Genomic DNA, 17,842 nt, shown 5'->3' with positions numbered 1-17,842 from the left:
CAATAGGTAAAAACATGGAGATGCCGGGGATTGAACCCGGGGCCTCATACATGCGAAGCATGCGCTCTACCACTGAGCTACATCCCCATTGGCTACGAACTAAGTTGCAAAAAGGCTTATAAAGTTAGTAAATCTCATAAAATAATAGCTTGTGTACATTTTTCACTAAAATTATATTTATGACTTTAAAAAGTATAAGTATTATAGCCTACACTTTTTAGAATACTTAAATTGATTTTTTTGAAAAACACACTTAAATAATAGTAATTTAGAAAATATTTTTTTATTTCAACAAAAAACTATCAATCAAATTAAATCGAATCAAATATTATTTATCACATGCGCCGAATACAACAATGAATTGCTTGCTTACAAGCCCTTAACCAACAATGCAGTTTTAAGAAAAGGAAACAGACAATATAATCACATCAGTGCAAACACTTAAAAGCCTCATGCAACCGTTTTTATATCAATATCAAATTACTTCTGGGTAACAATTAAGAACCTTACTATAATAGTTTTTGATAGGACTGTCAGGAAGTGGTCTGAGTGGGAGGGGAATGCCATGCAAACCTGCTGATTTAAAAAATGTTCTTAACCTTCATTTAAACAGGAAAAGCACATTAAGACCCTCTTTTTCAATGGAGACCTGGCCAAAAAGGCAACAACAATCAATACATTACAGAATTATAACATAAAACAATACGATTCAACAACATGTTCCAGCCTTAAAAAAAACATTTACACTCAGTCTCTCATCAAAAATAAAAATGTAAAGGCCCTGTGTAGATTGTATTTTCAACCAGCAACTATCAGGAATAACACTGATCAAATCTTTTCACACTTTTACAGTGTTTGTTCCATGAGTTGCTGTACAACATGATACAAAACATAATTTTGACTGCACTGGGCCTTTAAGTTGTATCAGATAACAAAAAGTATAAAATTGTCACTCTGGAAATAAACATCATGCACATAAGACATGAAACAGTATAGCACAAAGTCAAGCCATAGGCCAGGGCTGCACAACCCTCTTCCTGGAGATCTACCGTCCTGTGGGTTTTCAGTCCAACCCTAATTTAACAGACCTGATTCTACTAATTAGCTGCTCAACAGTACCTTAACTAGCTGAATCAGATATGCTAAATTAGGATTAGACTGAAAACCTACAGGACAGTAGATCTCCAGGAAGAAGGATCTAAATAGCTATTAAATTCATAAAATATACAGAACACAAATATTTACAATACATATCATCTCATAGCAACAGTGCAAACCCCAAAACTTTGAAACCCATGAAACTTTGAAACCGTTTAAAAATTACATTTTATATCTAAAATACATTAATATAGCTTCATGTATTCAAGCTGCAATTGTTGCTCTTGTCAGTCACTTTGATGATTGGATTGATTTAGTACACTCTGTTGTTTTCTGCCTTGATTGTTATAACACTGGTTTGTAAGGTTTAAAATTATGACAATTATGACAATGATGATGATGGTGATGATGAAGTAGCCAATGTTCTGTCAAGCGCTATTACTGTACAAAAATGTATTAATGGAACTCTTTCCCCTTTCTGATCCTTTCCTCACAATACAGTCACATGATTGTTGTCTTTGCCTCCCTCATAATCTTCAGACCAGATAGCACTACCAGAGGACTGATGCAGGTGTATCAGCAAACCTCCCCGTCCACTTTCTTCTCCTCCCACTGCTCCCTCATCACCTTTGCTATCCCCCTTTTCTTCCATATTCTCCTCTCGCTTCCCCTCACACTCTCTCCTCTCCTTCTTCTCGTCCATGACCTTCACACTCTCCGTCAGGCCACAGCCCTCCGCACTGGAGTAGTCATCCAAAGAGTCGTCCACTCTGCCCTCCCTCTCATCCCCCTCCTCCTTCTTCCCCTCCCCCTCGCTTTCCCCTCCCTCACTCACTCTCTCTACATCCTCCTCTTTGTCTCTCCGTTCCTCCTCTCCTACAGTCTCCTCATCCTCACTGAGAGGCCAAAGGCGACGCCTGAACCACACCTCCAGGACTTGGACCCCGCCCCTCACCCGGTCCCTGGCCCCACCCTCCCCAAGGACCAGTTGGTGGACTGTGTACTGGCCATTAGTCTGGCGGTTTAGCCACATGTACAGGACGACCAGGAGGGCAACGAGGGTGACCAGGATGAAGAAGACAGTCAAGACGACAAAGGAGGATGTGGTTTGGTCTTTCATTTCTGGATCGTAATTAGTCATGCCTACAAGGGAGAGTAACATTGGAAAAGCTGTTTAAACTGACATTTGACAGGGACATTGGGTTGGATCTAAAGGCATGTACAGTATCTCTGATTCAGATCCTGAGGTGATTGGTTGGCCTCATCTGCACTATAAAAATTACATTTCAATTGTCAGACTGAATTGAAATGGAATTGACCCCAACTGTGACAGTCACAAAATACAAGTCTCTTATTCTAAAGCTGTTCAAATCCAGTCATGTTTGGCCTGTTATTAGAACAAAACCATAAATCCATTATTATTGGGGTTAGCAGGATCAGATAGATTTGATGTCGCAACGTACCTCTTCAAATAGTTCTCAGAAAAGTTGAAGAAATCTGTGCTCAATCCAAGGTAAAACTGCTGCGGTGGAGATCCAGTTTATTTCCTTTCAATTGGAGGTGATTCATACATTGATTTATTAATGACTGGATCTGTAAAGAAAATATAGTAACATTAGCTACCTACTGACGAAAATGTTTGCAGTATTATTGAGTAGTGCTCATTATACCTCCTGACAAGCAACACATTTCACCTCCCAATTACAATATCCATGCAGCATTTTAAAAATATATATACAGATATTTACACCTGAAATAGAAATGTTTGTGGTGGAAAGGTGGACTCTCGAAAAAAATATTTTACAGGATAAAGTATGGCTGATTTTAAATGTAGACTAAAACCTGCCCATGAATAATAATATGATTATTGTAATCAGAAACTGTCACATTGACTGGTTGTGAATGGTTCTGACAGTTGTGGTGTCATGGTGATTGATGTGCCATGCTATTGTTTCATTGTGCTGTATTGTCCCTGCAGATACAGCACGTCACACCTCACAAACACAGGAAGTGAGTATGAGGCGGCGGCAATGGGAGAATTTCAATTGCATACTCTTTGCGTCCTCTCTCCTGTCTCCTCGCCTTCTTCTCAAAACCCATTGGAGGAGAAGGTCAGAGGGGTGGGACCTCTGTTTTTCTCATCCAATGGGTTTTGAGAAGGAGGCGAGGAGAGCGGAGAGAGGACGTGGGGAGTATGCAATTGAGATTCTCCCCCTGATTCTGCCTGTGTGACTCACTAACAGGAAGCCAGCAGATGCTTTCTCTCCCTCGGTCTTGCTCACTTCTAGTTGAATAATTATAACAGTCAATTGGAAACGGTTATATAGATGAATATGGATGCTTGTATAGATAAATATGGATGCCTGTCAGAGTCGACAAATTCATTTTAAAATAAGTGCACCTGTGGTTTCCCCAAATCTGTGTCAATAGCTGACATATTGAGTAAAGATTAATTTATAGTTCTGGTTCAGACAGAAATGCAATGGGATTCATGTACACAACCTTTCAAACGTTTGGGGTCACTTAGAAATGTCCTTGTTTTTTGAAGGAAAAGCATTTTTTTTGTCCATTAAAATAACATCACATTTTTCAGAAATACAGTGTAGACATTGTTAATGTTGTAAATGACTGGAAACGGCTGATTTTTAATGGAATTTCTCCATAGGCGTACAGAGGCCCATTACCAGCACTCCTGTGCTCCAATGGCACGTTGTGTTAGCTAATCCAAGTTTATAATTTTAAAAGTCTAATTGAGTATTAGAAAACCTGTCACGTCCTGACCTTAGTTCCTTTTTTATGTCTCTATTTTAGTGTGGTCAGGGCGTGAGTTGCGGTGGGAATTCTATGTTTTTGTTCTAGGTTTTGTATTTCTGTTTTTGGCCTGGTATGGTTCCCAATCAGAGGCAGCTGTCAATCGTTGTCTCTGATTGAGAACCATACTTAGGTAGCCTGTGTTCCCACTATGATTTGTGGGTAGTTGTTTTCTGTTTAGTGTATTTCACCTTACAGAACTGTTTTGTGTTCAGGCTAATAAATTGACATGGACACTTACCACGCTGCATATGGGTCTGATCCTTCCTTCTCCTCCTCAGACGACGAAGAGATTCGTTACAAAACCCTTTTGTAATTATGTTAGCACAGCTGAAAACTGTTGTGCTGATTAAAGAAGCAATAAAACTGACTTCTTTAGACTAGTTGTGTATCTGGAGCATCAGCATTTGTGGGTTCGATTACAGCTCAAAATAGCCAGAAATAAATAACTTTCTTCTGAAACTAGTCAGTCTATTCTTGTTCTTGTTCTTGTTCAAGGCAGAGTTGCAAAAAAAGAAAAGATTAAGATGGGCAAAAGAACACGTACACTGGACAGAGGAACTCTGCCTAGAAGGCCAGCATCCCGGACTTGCCTCTTCACTGTTGACGTTGAGACTGGTGTTTTGCGGGTACTATTTAATGAAGCTGCCAGTTGAGGACTTGTGAAGCGTCGGTTTCTCAAACTAGACATTCTAATGTACTTGTCCTCTTGCATTTCTCAGAACCAGAATAGACTGACGAGTTTCAGAAGAAAGTCCTATGTTTCTGGCCATTTTGAGCCTGTAATCGAACCCACAAATGCTGATGCTCCAGATACTCAACTAGTCTAAAGAAAGCCAGTTTTATTGCTTCTTTAAACAGCACAACAGTTTTCAGCTGCGCTAACATAATTCCAAAAGGGTTTTCTAATGATCAATAAGCCTTTTAAAATGATAAACTTGGATTAGCTAACACAATGTGCCATTTAAACACAGGAGTGATAGTTGCTGATAATGGCCCTCTGTACGCTTATGTAGATATTCCACAAAAAAATCTACAATTTCCAGCTACAATAGTCATTTACAACATTAACAATGTCTACACTGTATTTCTGATCATTTTGATGTTATTTTAATGGATAAAAATGTGCTTTTCTTTCAAAAACAAATACATTTCTCAGTGACACCAAACTTTGGAACGGTAGAGTATGTGGACTTGTTTCATATGACGTACAAATGTGACATTCTGCTCATCAGATTAAAGTTATCAACAAGGCATAGTTAATCCTAGATTGCCAACTTGATTATGCAAAATACGTTAAGCAATGTTTTCTCTCTCTTTCTACATCCTACAATGCCTTTACATTTATGCATATGACCAACCAGCCAATAAGTCGAAGGCATATCGGAACATTTCCCGTACACATTTTCATGTGGTGCAGGCAGGCAGAGTACAGTAGGCTGTGTTTAGACAGGCAGCCAATTCTGATCCACTAATTGGTCTTTTGAACAACCACAGTAGATCTTTTCACATCAGATCTTTTTCAGAGCTGATGTGATTGGTCAAAAGACCCATTAGTAGGAGAAATATTAGAATTAGACTGCCTTTGTAAAGGTAGCCGTATTGGGGTGGAGCACTGATTTAATAAGGATCTTTAATAAGGATCTCACTGAGGGATGTGCTGTTTACATACTCTGTTTATATGCATAACACTTATGCAGCATTAGCACAGATAACATAAATGTTTTAAGCAAAGGCACACTTGGGGCGGCAGGGTAGCCTAGTGGTTAGATACTTGGACTAGTAACCGGAAGGTTGGAAGTTCAAACCCCCGAGCTGACAAGGTACAAATCTGTCGTTCTGCCCCTGAACAGGCAGTTAACCCACTGAGCCTAGGTCGTCATTGAAAATAAGAATTTGTTCTTAACTGACTTGCCTAGTTAAATAAATATATGCAACCACACCCTTCACCCCCAATGCAATTCATTCATTTTGTAGATTGTTATTGGCATTTGATTCAAATACCCATTAGCTTCCTGGGCAAGACATAAAACATGACATAATACAAAACCTCAATACCCAACTACATTCTTCTTACAGTTCTGAAACCAAATACCCCATGGTCACACACAAAAAAAAAGAAAAGGGGTGGAAATATGTAAAAGTCCTAAAAAGACTGAATAAAAACACAGTGGAAGGACTGGTGGAAGAAAAGTGAGGAGGAGATGTGGAGGGAGAGATTGAGTGGAGAGTGGGAAGCTGAAGGATGGACATACAGAGAGTGGAAAGAGCCGTGACAAGATGGTCACACATAGGAAGATGAGAGAAAATGTTCAAACAGATCCACGCCATAAAATGCTAAACATAGGGGCGATTTGCTGAATTATGATTGATAAAAAAAAAAAATGTAAACTCACCAATGTGTTGCTATAAAATGAACAGTCTGAATGATGGTTTCAAGAGAGACAGACTCAACAAGGCAGGTGTTAGTGGTGGCACTTTTTTAACAAGAGATGGGGATACAGAAACTTAAAGATAGGCGTGTAAGAAATAGAGTGAGAGGGGATATAATGTGGGCGGAGAGAGAGAAACACAGAGAGACAGAGAGAGAGAGAGAGAACCTCCTGCCGAATGTGTGGCCATATTAGAGACACGTATTTCCCTCAGATTACACAGATCCACAAAGAATTTGAAAACAAATTCAATTTTGATAAACTCCCATATCTATTGGGTGAAATACCACAGAGTGTAATCACATCAGCAAGATGTGTGACCTGTTGCCACAAGAAAAGGGCAACCAGTGAAGAACAAACACCATTGTAAATACAACCTATATTTATGTTTATTTATTTTCCCTTTCGTACTTTAACTATTTGCACATCATTACAACAATGTACTGAGACAAAGAGAGAAAGACAGAGAGAGAGACAGATAGAGAGAGACAGAGAGACTTTGATAGATTGATAGATAAACCAACCCACTAACTCAAGCAGGGTGAAGGAGAAATGTTGCAAGGGGAGATAAGAAAGTAAAGTGTCCACCCAAATATACATAGAAAGAGGAAGCTGTAGTGTTCTGTGTACTTTAGCTGTAGTGCAGATTGAAGGTTTGGCAGCTGGTGTGCAGGGTAGCTACATGAGTATCAGATGTGCAGCCAGACTTATTAGCCACTCCTTTTGCCTCATCTCTTTCAACCGTAACGTTTTTCGATTCCTCATCAATCCACAGAGCCTGAACAGTTCAAACAGTCAGCTTCTTAACAGGTGCATGTTTATCAATAATTGGAAAAAGAAATGTCATAAATTCATGCATCTGGATGCTCCTTATTCATTTTAGGGCGGTAGGTAGCCTAGTGGTTAGAGTGTTGGGCCAGTAAATGAAAGGTTGCTGGATCGAATCACTGAGCTGACAAGGTTTAAAAATCTGTCATCCTGTCCCTGAACAAAGCACTGTTCCTTTGTAGGCCATCATTGTAAATAAGAGCTTGTTCTTACCTGACTTGCCAACAAATATTTTTTAGATCATCTACAGCAAAATCTTTTGTGTGATCCCTTATACACAATTTTAGGCCCAGCTTTTGGAACTTAGGCTTTCCTGGATATAACCACTATATTGTGATCACTGCATCCAATGGGTATGGATACAGCTTTAGAACAAAGTTCTAAAAATGTGATCGATACATGTGGATGATCTTGTTCCTGTAATGGTTGTAAACACCCTGGTAGGTTGACTAATAACCTGAACCAGATTACAAGCACTGGTTACAGTAAGAAGCTTCCTCTTGAGCAGACAGCTTGATGAAAACCAGTCAATATTCAGGTCCCCAAGAAAGTAGACCTCTCTGTTTACCTCACATACACTATCAAGCATTTCACACATATTATTTAGATACTGACTGTTAGCACTTGTTGGCCTATAGCAACACCCCAACAGAAAAGGCTTTAAATGTGCCAAGTGAACCTGAAACCACAACACTTCAATAACACTTGACATATGAGCTTCTCTAAGCATTACAGGGATATGGCTCTGAATATATACAGCAACACTTCCCCATAAGCATTTCTGCCTCTTCTATAGATGTTATATCCTTGTATTGTATCATCAAATTAATTATCTAAGTGAGTCTCAGAAATGGCTAATAGATGAATGTTATCTGATGTCAGCAAGTTATTGATTTAATTAACCTTATTTCTTAGGCTACATATTAATATGGGCTATTTTCAGCCCTTTCCTGGGTAGCTTATCAGAGATAAAGCAAGAGACAAAAATATACATTCTGCAGTCCATTAATCAGTTGGTGTTCGAAAGTGTGGTGTGTGCTGTGAGGTTAAAGCTATGAACCCATAGTCTTGGTTCTCTCATCCCTTCCAGGCATTTTTAGGAGGGAGGGTGGACAATGAGCCTGTCATAGCGGATGTAAGCAATGTCCACACGCGCTCTGGCAGCTTTCATGGCTGGGATAAGGTATTTTCTCTTCTGGCGCACAGCTTCAGGACACCTTCCAGAACAGCAACCTGGCCTGGGCATGTCACCTGGACCGGTGGTGGGATTTCCAGTTCTGTTGGTGCGCTCCACCTCAATCTTCCGCTGGTCCATCTTCAATTTCTCTGAGATCACTTCGCTCACTTTGTCCTCAGACTCCCTCCATGTCTCGTGGAGATTCTCCAATTCCGTCCACAACCATGTTGTTCCGTCTTGATTGTACCTCGAGATTATTTGATTTATGCGTCATTGTTATCATGGATTCATACACAGAATTGATGTCCTCTCTCAATGATTTACAGATTGCTGTCATCTTGCCGTTCTCCTGTTTAAACTCATCAAGCAGACACTGGGAGAACTGCAAACTGTTCTTCAGGTCCTGGACCTCTCTGGTCAGATCATACATTATTTTATTAGTTGACTCCACCAGTATTTGGGCAAAACACTTCAAGCTATTTTGTTATTTTTGTAATAACTGCTTGTAGAACTCTTTTTGTTAGTTCAAAACATCCTTCACCTAGTGGTCCATGTGGACCAATGCGCATTCTGAAAAGCAATCCAAGGATTGTTCCATAGGATTTTGTTTTTAGGGAGTGATTTTGTGAAAGTCGATGTGAAAGTTGCGTGATTGTGAGATATGACAAATTAAGCTGATTGAAATTTGAATAATAAGATTGATTGAAATGTGGATATTAAGAAATATGGATAAATAGCTGATTGAAATTTGGATAATAAGAGATTGAAACTTCAGAGATAAAGTAACATAATATTGAGTATAATGGGTTACTAGAGATGTAACAATAGAAAAAAATATATATACAATTTGCACACCCACATGTAGACTATGTAAGTTGTGTCAAAGTTATTATGAGAAATGTTCAGAGTGATCCCTTTATGGATCATTTGAGGTATGATAAGGTTAAAGCATTGTATGAGACTTGACTTGCCCCTAAAACATTTAAACTATAAATAGAACCAATGAATGTTGAACATGATTTTCTGTTAACTAAACTTAAGGCTACAATTGATTGTACCTCTGATGGAGTTTTCATTGATATCCCAAACGATGAGATGTTAAACCAATGAGTAAGCAGGCAAATTGAACCAGTCCCCCAGGATGACTGGGGGTCTGACACTGCCTCCCAGTCTATTTTGTCTCAAGTGCCAGAAACCTTATGGATAGAACATTTCAATGACAGTGAACTGATAGGCAGTGCTAGCCTAGTTATAATAACTGTTTCTCTCCCTTTCTAAATTGACCAATGTATTTTATACATTTGGCATCTTACATATGAAGCGTAAAATAATAGACATTTAATAAGTGTGAAGCAGAAAGTGAATATCCAATAGAAAATTGAAATAAATATATAGACTAACATTGTTAGGTTAGACTAAAATGAAATCAATGCCTTCCAATATGGAGAAGGTTATCATGTTTGTTTTGTTTTAAACCTTGCAATAGGGGGGAAAGCAGAATGTTGTTTGAGAGTGATCTGTGTGTATTAACAAAGTGATTGAGAAGGTCTCCTATTGGGAAAGAAGGAAACAGATATGGAGACTAGTGAAAGTAACAAAGTGAATAGTAATTGGCTTTCAGATAGGACTCCAATAATGTAATATCTGAGTAATTTCAAGTAGTAAGACAAAGGGATTGAGCATTGGGACTGATTTTAAATTAGAGGCCACTCACTCTTCAAGGCCTGGTCCATTGCTCTTGTGTTTAAGTAATCTGGTGTTTGGGTTAGAGATCAGCTTCCTGTAGAACAATAGCTGCCAGTACACACTGAACTCAAACAGGCTGTACGAGACACGGTGGGGAAATTTGGGACAGAGGTATGAATAATTGAATAAGACACGTTTTTGACAATGTATTACTCAATTCTATAGTATGGGTAGCACCAGGGATTAAAGTAAGAAGGTAATGTCATCTAAAACAACAATATGTTTCCATTACGTGGAACTGTGTCCAGAAGAAGTAGATCCAAGTAAATGTTTTTAGTACCGAATATTGAGCTGATACGCCAGCACCAACTTTTTGAAGGTCCTAGCAGATTTGTTAAACAACAGGTTTTATATTGAGACTAAGTTTATGTCCCAGGGATAGTTTGTACAGAATTGTATGTCAACGCAACAGGTCGAAATGACAATGATTACAAGAGAGGGACTCTGGCTTTGTTTACTTTAGAAGGTGCCTATTCAGCTTGACGGGACACTGTATAATCTGATGTGTATATCAAGTTTTTTTTCTATGTTTATCAATGATTCTGTATCTCTCCCTTTGAAAGGATCCCCAAGGCAAGTGCCTTAGGAGAGCAGTTAAAGGTACCCGGATCCAGCTGTTAAGGGAGCTCCCAAATTAAGTAAGGCCTAGCCATTTTGTTTGTTTTTACCCTACGATTTTTACTATATACATGCCAGCACCCACACACAACCCACCTGTTAATTCATATTTGTTAGTCATTAATACTCTGTTTGATTTATTGATGAGGGTCTTAAATTTAAGTGATATAACCAACGTAAAGCACTAAGGACTGTCATTCTAAATTTGGGTTGGATAATTTATCAATATTTATAATTATGACATGGAAAGGAGAGGCTTCTAGAGACAGAGCTATGCCCCTAAATTGTGAGGAGAGCCACTAGATTGTAGCTTGGGCTAACCTTGCCCCAATCCCATTCTTATCAAGGTTGGTGTGAAACTGTTATAACATGTGTTCTCTCTCTTCTCTGTGAAAGTTAATATGAATGTGCTCTAGGCAAAATTCAGGAGATCTCTAGAGATATAGAGAAAATTAGCAATGCTAAAATAATTGCGTAAATTGGCTCTGCAAAATAGAGAGGCTCTTAACGATCTTTTGGCAGGTAAAGGGGACACTTGTGCAAACAATGGTGATGAATGTTGTACCTTTGTCCCAGATCACTCTTCTAATATGACTGATCTCGCCGAATACATTGCCGCTGTTGCTAAGAATAATTCCCCACAACCAGAGTGGATGGCTGCAACTTGGTTGGAATCCCTGTTTGAAAGGTTGCTAGATCGAATCCCAGAGCTGACAAGGTTTAAAAAATATATACAATTCTGCCCCTAAACAAGGCAGTTAACCCACTGTTCCTAGGCCTTCGTTGTTAATAAGAATTTGTTCTTAACTGACTTGCCTAGTTAAATAAAGGTAAAATAAAAAATTGTATTACCATACTAATTAGAATGATTAACCCAAAATGAAGGGCTTGAAATTATGAAGTGCCTGTTTTTTTTCTGCGTTGATTTCCCTAACTCTAATAGGAGTATAGAATATTATGATATAGAAGCTATAATCTAAATGCTTACATTAAAATGTAATGATTATCATCACACAAGTGATAAGAGGATGGAATGTTATGGAAATGTGAATGTTTGTGCTTTTCTAATAACCAATTTCTGTGTTCATGCAAGTGACTGATTGAACGAATCCTCACTGTCAGTATCTGCAATTTGGCAGTACGCCTAGAACCTTGTTCAGAGAAAGGGATATCTCAGTTTCAAGGTCTCAGCTTAGAGAGAAGAAGCCTTGTGAGGTATTGGTCTGTCACATGCATGACCCAGTATTTGGTCGTCACATGAATGAAGCAAACATTAATTATGAATGATGAATAAGCTACATCATGCAAATATAACTTGTCAGTATATAAGGGAACTAACGGGACAGACCCGTTAGAGCTCACTTCAGACCGGTACTTTATGTATCTAAGTTTGACCGTGACCTCTCCAGCTTGCTGACAAAAAATAATGATTCATTTAAGATTGACTTTGAGTGTCCCTGTGTAATAATTTCCACAACAGCTCTTAGCTTTATCCTTTGAAAATAGACACAATAAAATATTCTATGGAATTGATTTGTACAACCATGGAGGGTTGATGTCACTAAAGGAACCCACCAATTAACATACTATATGTGCAAAGTCAACTTCCGGAGCCGACAGAGATGGCCGCCTCGCTTTGCGTTCCTAGGAAACTATGCAGTATTTCGTTTTTTAACGTGTTAATTCTTACATTGTTACCCCAGGTAATCTTAGGTTTTATTACATACAGTCGGGAGGAACTACTGGATATAAGAGCAACGTCAACTCACCAACATTACGACCAGGAATACGACTTTCCCGAAGCGGATCCTCTGTTTGGACCACCACCCAGGACAATGGATCAGATCCCAGCAGGCGAACCAAAACAACGATGCCATAAAAGGGGCAGACGAAGCGGTCTTCTGGTCAGGCTCCGGAGACGGGCACATCGCGCACAACTCCCTAGCATACTACTCGCCAATGTCCAGTCTCTTGACAACAAGGTAGATGAAATCCGAGCAAGGGTAGCATTCCAGAGAGACATAAGAGACTGTAACGTTCTTCGCTTCACGGAAACATGGCTCACTCGAGACACGCTATCGGAGCATCTTTCTGGTAAGAAGAACGGCAGGGGGGTATGCCTTCTGTGATCATAACAACATACAGGAACTCAAGTCCTTCTGTTCACCTGACTTAGAATTCCTCACAATCAAATGCCGACCGCATTATCTACCAAGAGAATTCTCTTCGATTATAATCACAGCCACATATATTCCCCCCCAAGCAGACACATCGATGGCCCTGAACAAATTTCATTTGACTCTATGTAAACTGGAAACCACATATCCCAAGGCTGCATTCATTGTAGCTTGGGATTTTAACAAGACTAAACAAGACTCCCTAAATTCTATCAGCATATCGATTGTGCAACCAGGACTGGTAAAACCCTGGAACATTGTTATTCTAACTTCCGCGATGCATATAAGGCCCTCCCCCGCCCTAATTTTGGAAAAGCTGACCACGACTCCATTTTGTTGCTCTCTGCCTATAGACAGAAACTAAAACAGGAAGCTCCAGCGCTCAGGTCTGTTCAATGCTGGTCTAACCAATCTGATTCCACACTTCAAGATTGCTTCGATCACGTGGACTGGGATATGTTCTGTATTGCGTCAAACAACAACATTGACGAATATGCTGATTCGGTGAGTGAGTTAATTAGCAAGTGCATCTGTGATGTTGTACCCACAGCATTTATTAAAAATATTCCCCAACCAGAAACCGTGGATTGATGGCAGCATTCGCGCGAAACTGAAAGCGCAAACCACTGCTTTTAATCAGGGCAAGGTGACCGGAAACATGACCGAATACAAACAGTGTAGCTATTCCCTCCACAAGGCAATCAAACAAGCTAAGCATCAGTATAGAGACAAAGTAGAGTCGCAATTCAGCGGCTCAGACACGAGAGGTATGTGGCAGGGCCTACAGTCAATCGTGGATTACAAAAACACACCGCTGATCACTGGGGCCCCCAAGGATGCATTCTGAGCCCTCTCCTGTACTCCATGTTCACCTACGACTGCGTAGCCATGCACGCCTCCAACTCAATCATCAAGTTTGCAGACGACACTACAGTGGTAGGCTTGATTACCAACAATGATGAGACGGCCTACAGGGAGGTGGTGAGGGCCCTCGGAGTGTGGTGTCAGGAAAATAACCTCACACTCAACATCTTAAAAACAAAGGAGATGATCGTGGACTTCAGGAAACAGCAGATGGAGCACCCCCCTATCCACATCGACGGGACAGTAGTGGAGAGGGTAGTAAGTCTTAAGTTCCTCAGCGCACACATCACGGAAAAACTGAATTGGTCCACCCACACAGACAGCGTGGTGAAGAAGGCGCAGAAGCGCCTCTTCAACCTCAGGAGGCTTAAGAAATTTGGCTTGTCACCAAAAGCACTCACAAACCTTTACAAATGCACAACCGAGAGCATCCTGTCGGGCTGTATCACCTCCTGGTATGGCAACTGCTCCGCCCACAACCGTAAGGCTCTCCAGAGGGTAGTGAGGTCTGCACAACGCATCACTGGGGGCAGACTACCTGCCCTCCAGGACACCTACACCACCCAATGTCACAGGAAGGCCATAAAGATCATCAAGGACAACAACCACCCGAGCCACTGCCTGCTTACCCCGCTATCATCCAGAAGGCGATGTCAGTACAGGTGCATCAAAGCTGGGACCGAGAGACTGAAAAACAGCTTCTATCTCAAGGCCATCAGACTGTTAAACAGCCACCACTAACATTGAGTGGCTGCTGCCAACACACTGACTCAACTCCAGCCACTTTAATAATGTAAAAATGTATGTAAAAAATGTGTCACTAGCCACTTTAAACAATAGCACTTCATATGTTTACATACCCTACATTACTCATCTCATATGTATATACTGTACTCGATACCATCTACTGCATCTTGCCAATGCCGTTCTGTACCATCACTGATTCATATATTTTTATGTACATACTCTTTCATTCCTTTACACTGTGTGTATAAGGTAGTTGTTGTGGAATTGTTAGGTTAGATTACTCGTTGGTTATTACTGCATTGTCGGAACTAGAAGCACAAGTATTTCACTACACTCGCATTAACATCTGCTAACCATGTGTATGTGACAAATAAAATTTGATTTGAAGTTCAAGGTTAAGAGACGCATACAGTCCAATGACCACAGAGTGGCTGAACCTAAATGGACATAGTGATTCTGCTAATAAATACCAACTCTTATAAAAGCAGCTCACACTCTAAAGAGCAATTGATATCAGTTTTATCAGGATTTCACAAACTCGTTCCTGGAAAGGCCACACCTGACTATATAAGGTCCCACAGTTGACAGTGCATGTCAGAGCAAAAACCAAGCCCTGAAGTTAAAGGAATTGTCCATAGAGTTCCAAGACAGGATTGTGTTGAGGCACAGATCTGGAGAAGGGTACCAAAACATTTATGCAGCATTGACGGCCCCCAAGAACACAGTGGCCTCCATAATTCTTAAATGGACGAAGTTTGGAACCACCAAGACTCTTCCTAGAGCAGGCTGCTCAGCCACATTGAGCAATCGGGAGAGAAGGGCCTTGGTCAGGGAGATGACCAGATATCCGATGGTTAATCTGACTGAGCTCTGGAGTTCCTCTGTAAAGATGGGAGAACCTTCCAGAAGGACAACCATCTCTGCAACACTCCACCAATCAGGCCTTTATAGTAGAGTGGCCAGAAAGGAAGCCACTCCTCAGTAAAAGGCACACGACAGCCCGCTGGGAGTTTGCCAAAAGGCACCCAAAGGACTCTCAAACCACGAGAAACAAGATTTTCTGGTCTGATGAAACCAAGATTGAACTCTTTGGCCTGAATGCTAAGCGTCATATCTGGAGGAAACCAGGCCCGCTCATCACCTGGCCAATACCATCCCTACGGTGAAGTATGGTAGTGGCAGCATCATGCTGTGGGGATATTTTTCAGCGGCAGGGACAGGGAGACTAGTCAGGAACGAGGGAAAGATGAACGGAGCCTGGGTTCTGAATACTTATGTAAATGTGATATTTCAGTTTGTATTTCTTTATACAATTGCAAAAAATTCTACAACTAAATTTTTACTTTGTCATTATGGGGAGTATTGTGTGTAGATTGATGAGGGAAAACAATTTAATAAATTTTAGAATAAGGCTGTAAAGTAACAAAATGTGGAAAAAAGTGGAAGGGTCTGAATACTTTCCGAATGCACTATGTTAAGAGTTGAAGCAGTGTAGAACCACTCGGCTGACAGACACTGCAGAGCCCAGAGGAAGGAAGTGAGTGGTTCAAAAGACACAGAGCTGATGCTCTTTCAACCTGGGACCACATCCTGTTATGTGCTCCACTGGCTAGTACAAACACAACACCATAAACTACTGGGGAACCGTAGAGGTAGATTTGAATTCATGTAAATTGTGCTATGATGTTGTGGGAGGACTAAACTTGACAGTCCATTTCTAATGCTGAATATAATCGAGTTCTTCTTTCCAAAGAGTTGAGGAAGCAATCAGAAAAGCTTCAGGAGCATGCTTACCATGTATGATAACACAAGATGATAACCACTGGGTTACACAGTGTATGATAACATAAGATGATATCATACACTGTGTAACCCAGTGGTTAACACAAGATGATGACATAAGATGATAACCACTGGGTTATGGCGCCGGAGATGAAGGCAGACGTTTTACATGTCCCCAACCTATTGTGTTTCTTTGTTCGTTTATTTGCAACTTTTTTTCGCCTATTTTGTACATAATGTTGTCGCTACCGTCTCTTATGACCGAAAATAACTTCTTGACAGAAGCAGAATCCTTTTTTCCCCTTTCACGACTCTGACGAGCCCGACGCGAAGGATATACTGCTTTCTCGGTAACAGGCCCAGATCCCCGCGATTTGCGTGAATTCGTAGGCGATCTAATCCCCACTTCCCTCCATTCTGCTAGCAAACATGGAGAAAAAAAATCGATGAGCTACGCGGAAGATTAAACTATCAACGGGACATTAAAACTGTAACATCTTATGCTTCACGGCGTCGTGGCTGTCGACCCTATCAACATACAGCTGGCTGGTTACACGCTATACCGGCAAGATAGACAAGGGGCGGTGGACTATGTATTTTTGTAAAAAACAGCTGGTGCACAATATCTAAGGAAGTATCGTGCTATTGCTCATCTGAGGTAGAGTATCTCATGATAAGCTGTAGACCACACTTTCTACCTAGAGAGTTTATCTGTATTTCTCGTAGCTGTTCACATACCACCACAGTCAGAGGCTGGCACTAAGACGGAATTGAATGAGCTGTATCCACCATAAGCATACAAGAAAACGCTCACCCAGAGGTGGTGCTCCTAGTAGCCAGGGACTTTAATGCAGGGAAACTTAAATCCGTTTTACCAAATTTTTATCAGCATGTTAAACGTGCAACCAGAGGAAAAAACATACAAAACTCTCACTCGCCCTCCATTTGGCAAATCTGAACATAGTTATATCCTCTTTGATTCCTGTTTACAAGCAAAAAATTAAAGCATGAAGCACCAGTGACGAGATCAATAATGAAGCAGATGAAGCAGATGCTAAGCTAAAGGACTGTTTTGCTAGCACAGACTGGAAAATGTTCCGGGAGTACACCACATCAGTCATCGGCTTCATCAATAAGTGCATTGATGACGTCATCCCCACAGTGATCGTACGTACATACCCCAACCAGAAGCCATGGATTACAGGCAGCATCCGCACTGAGCTAAAGGCTAGAGCTGCCGCTTTCAAGGAGGGGGACTCTAACCCGGAAGCTTATAAGAAATCACGCTATGCCCTCTGATGAACCATCAAACAGGCAAAGTGTCAACACAGAACTAAGATCGAATCGTACTACACCGGCTCTGGCACTCGTCGAATGTGGCAGAGCTTGCAAACCATTACAGACTACAAAGGGAAGCACAGCCGAGAGCTTCCCAGTGACACAAGCCTACCAGACGAGCTAAACTACTTCTATGCTCGCTTCGAGGCAAATAACACTGAAACATGCATGAGAGCACCAGCTGTTTTGGAAGACTGTGTGATCACGCTCTCCACAGCCGATGT

At 40.7% G+C, this 17,842-nt stretch overlaps 1 protein-coding gene and 1 non-coding gene across 2 annotated transcripts; both read right to left on the bottom strand.

Moving 5' to 3' along the window:
* Positions 1-15: 15 nt before the first annotated feature.
* Positions 16-87, bottom strand: trnaa-cgc (transfer RNA alanine (anticodon CGC)). Its single transcript has one exon. It is a non-coding gene; the product is annotated as a tRNA-Ala (tRNA).
* A 177-nt stretch (positions 88-264) lies between these two features.
* LOC110500658 (uncharacterized) lies at positions 265-6,949 on the bottom strand. Its single transcript, XM_021578143.3, has 3 exons — positions 6,306-6,949; positions 2,562-2,691; positions 265-2,241 (listed from the first exon to the last, which is right to left on the bottom strand). Exon 3 carries the CDS (start codon positions 2,237-2,239, stop codon positions 1,589-1,591), a length of 651 nt encoding a protein of 216 aa, XP_021433818.2. The 5' UTR covers positions 2,240-2,241; positions 2,562-2,691; positions 6,306-6,949; the 3' UTR covers positions 265-1,588.
* Between the last annotated feature and the right edge of the window lie 10,893 nt (positions 6,950-17,842).

Source organism: Oncorhynchus mykiss, chromosome 21, assembly GCF_057628025.1.
Source record: "Oncorhynchus mykiss isolate SJ-2025 chromosome 21, ASM5762802v1, whole genome shotgun sequence".
NCBI lineage: Eukaryota > Metazoa > Chordata > Actinopteri > Salmoniformes > Salmonidae > Oncorhynchus > Oncorhynchus mykiss.
This window is presented reverse-complemented; position numbering and strand designations above follow the sequence as displayed.

Bases quoted from the DNA above. Each gene is read 5' to 3' on its own strand.
- LOC110500658 (XM_021578143.3), bottom strand. From the start codon at position 2,239: ATGACTAATTACGATCCAGAAATGAAAGACCAAACCACATCCTCCTTT.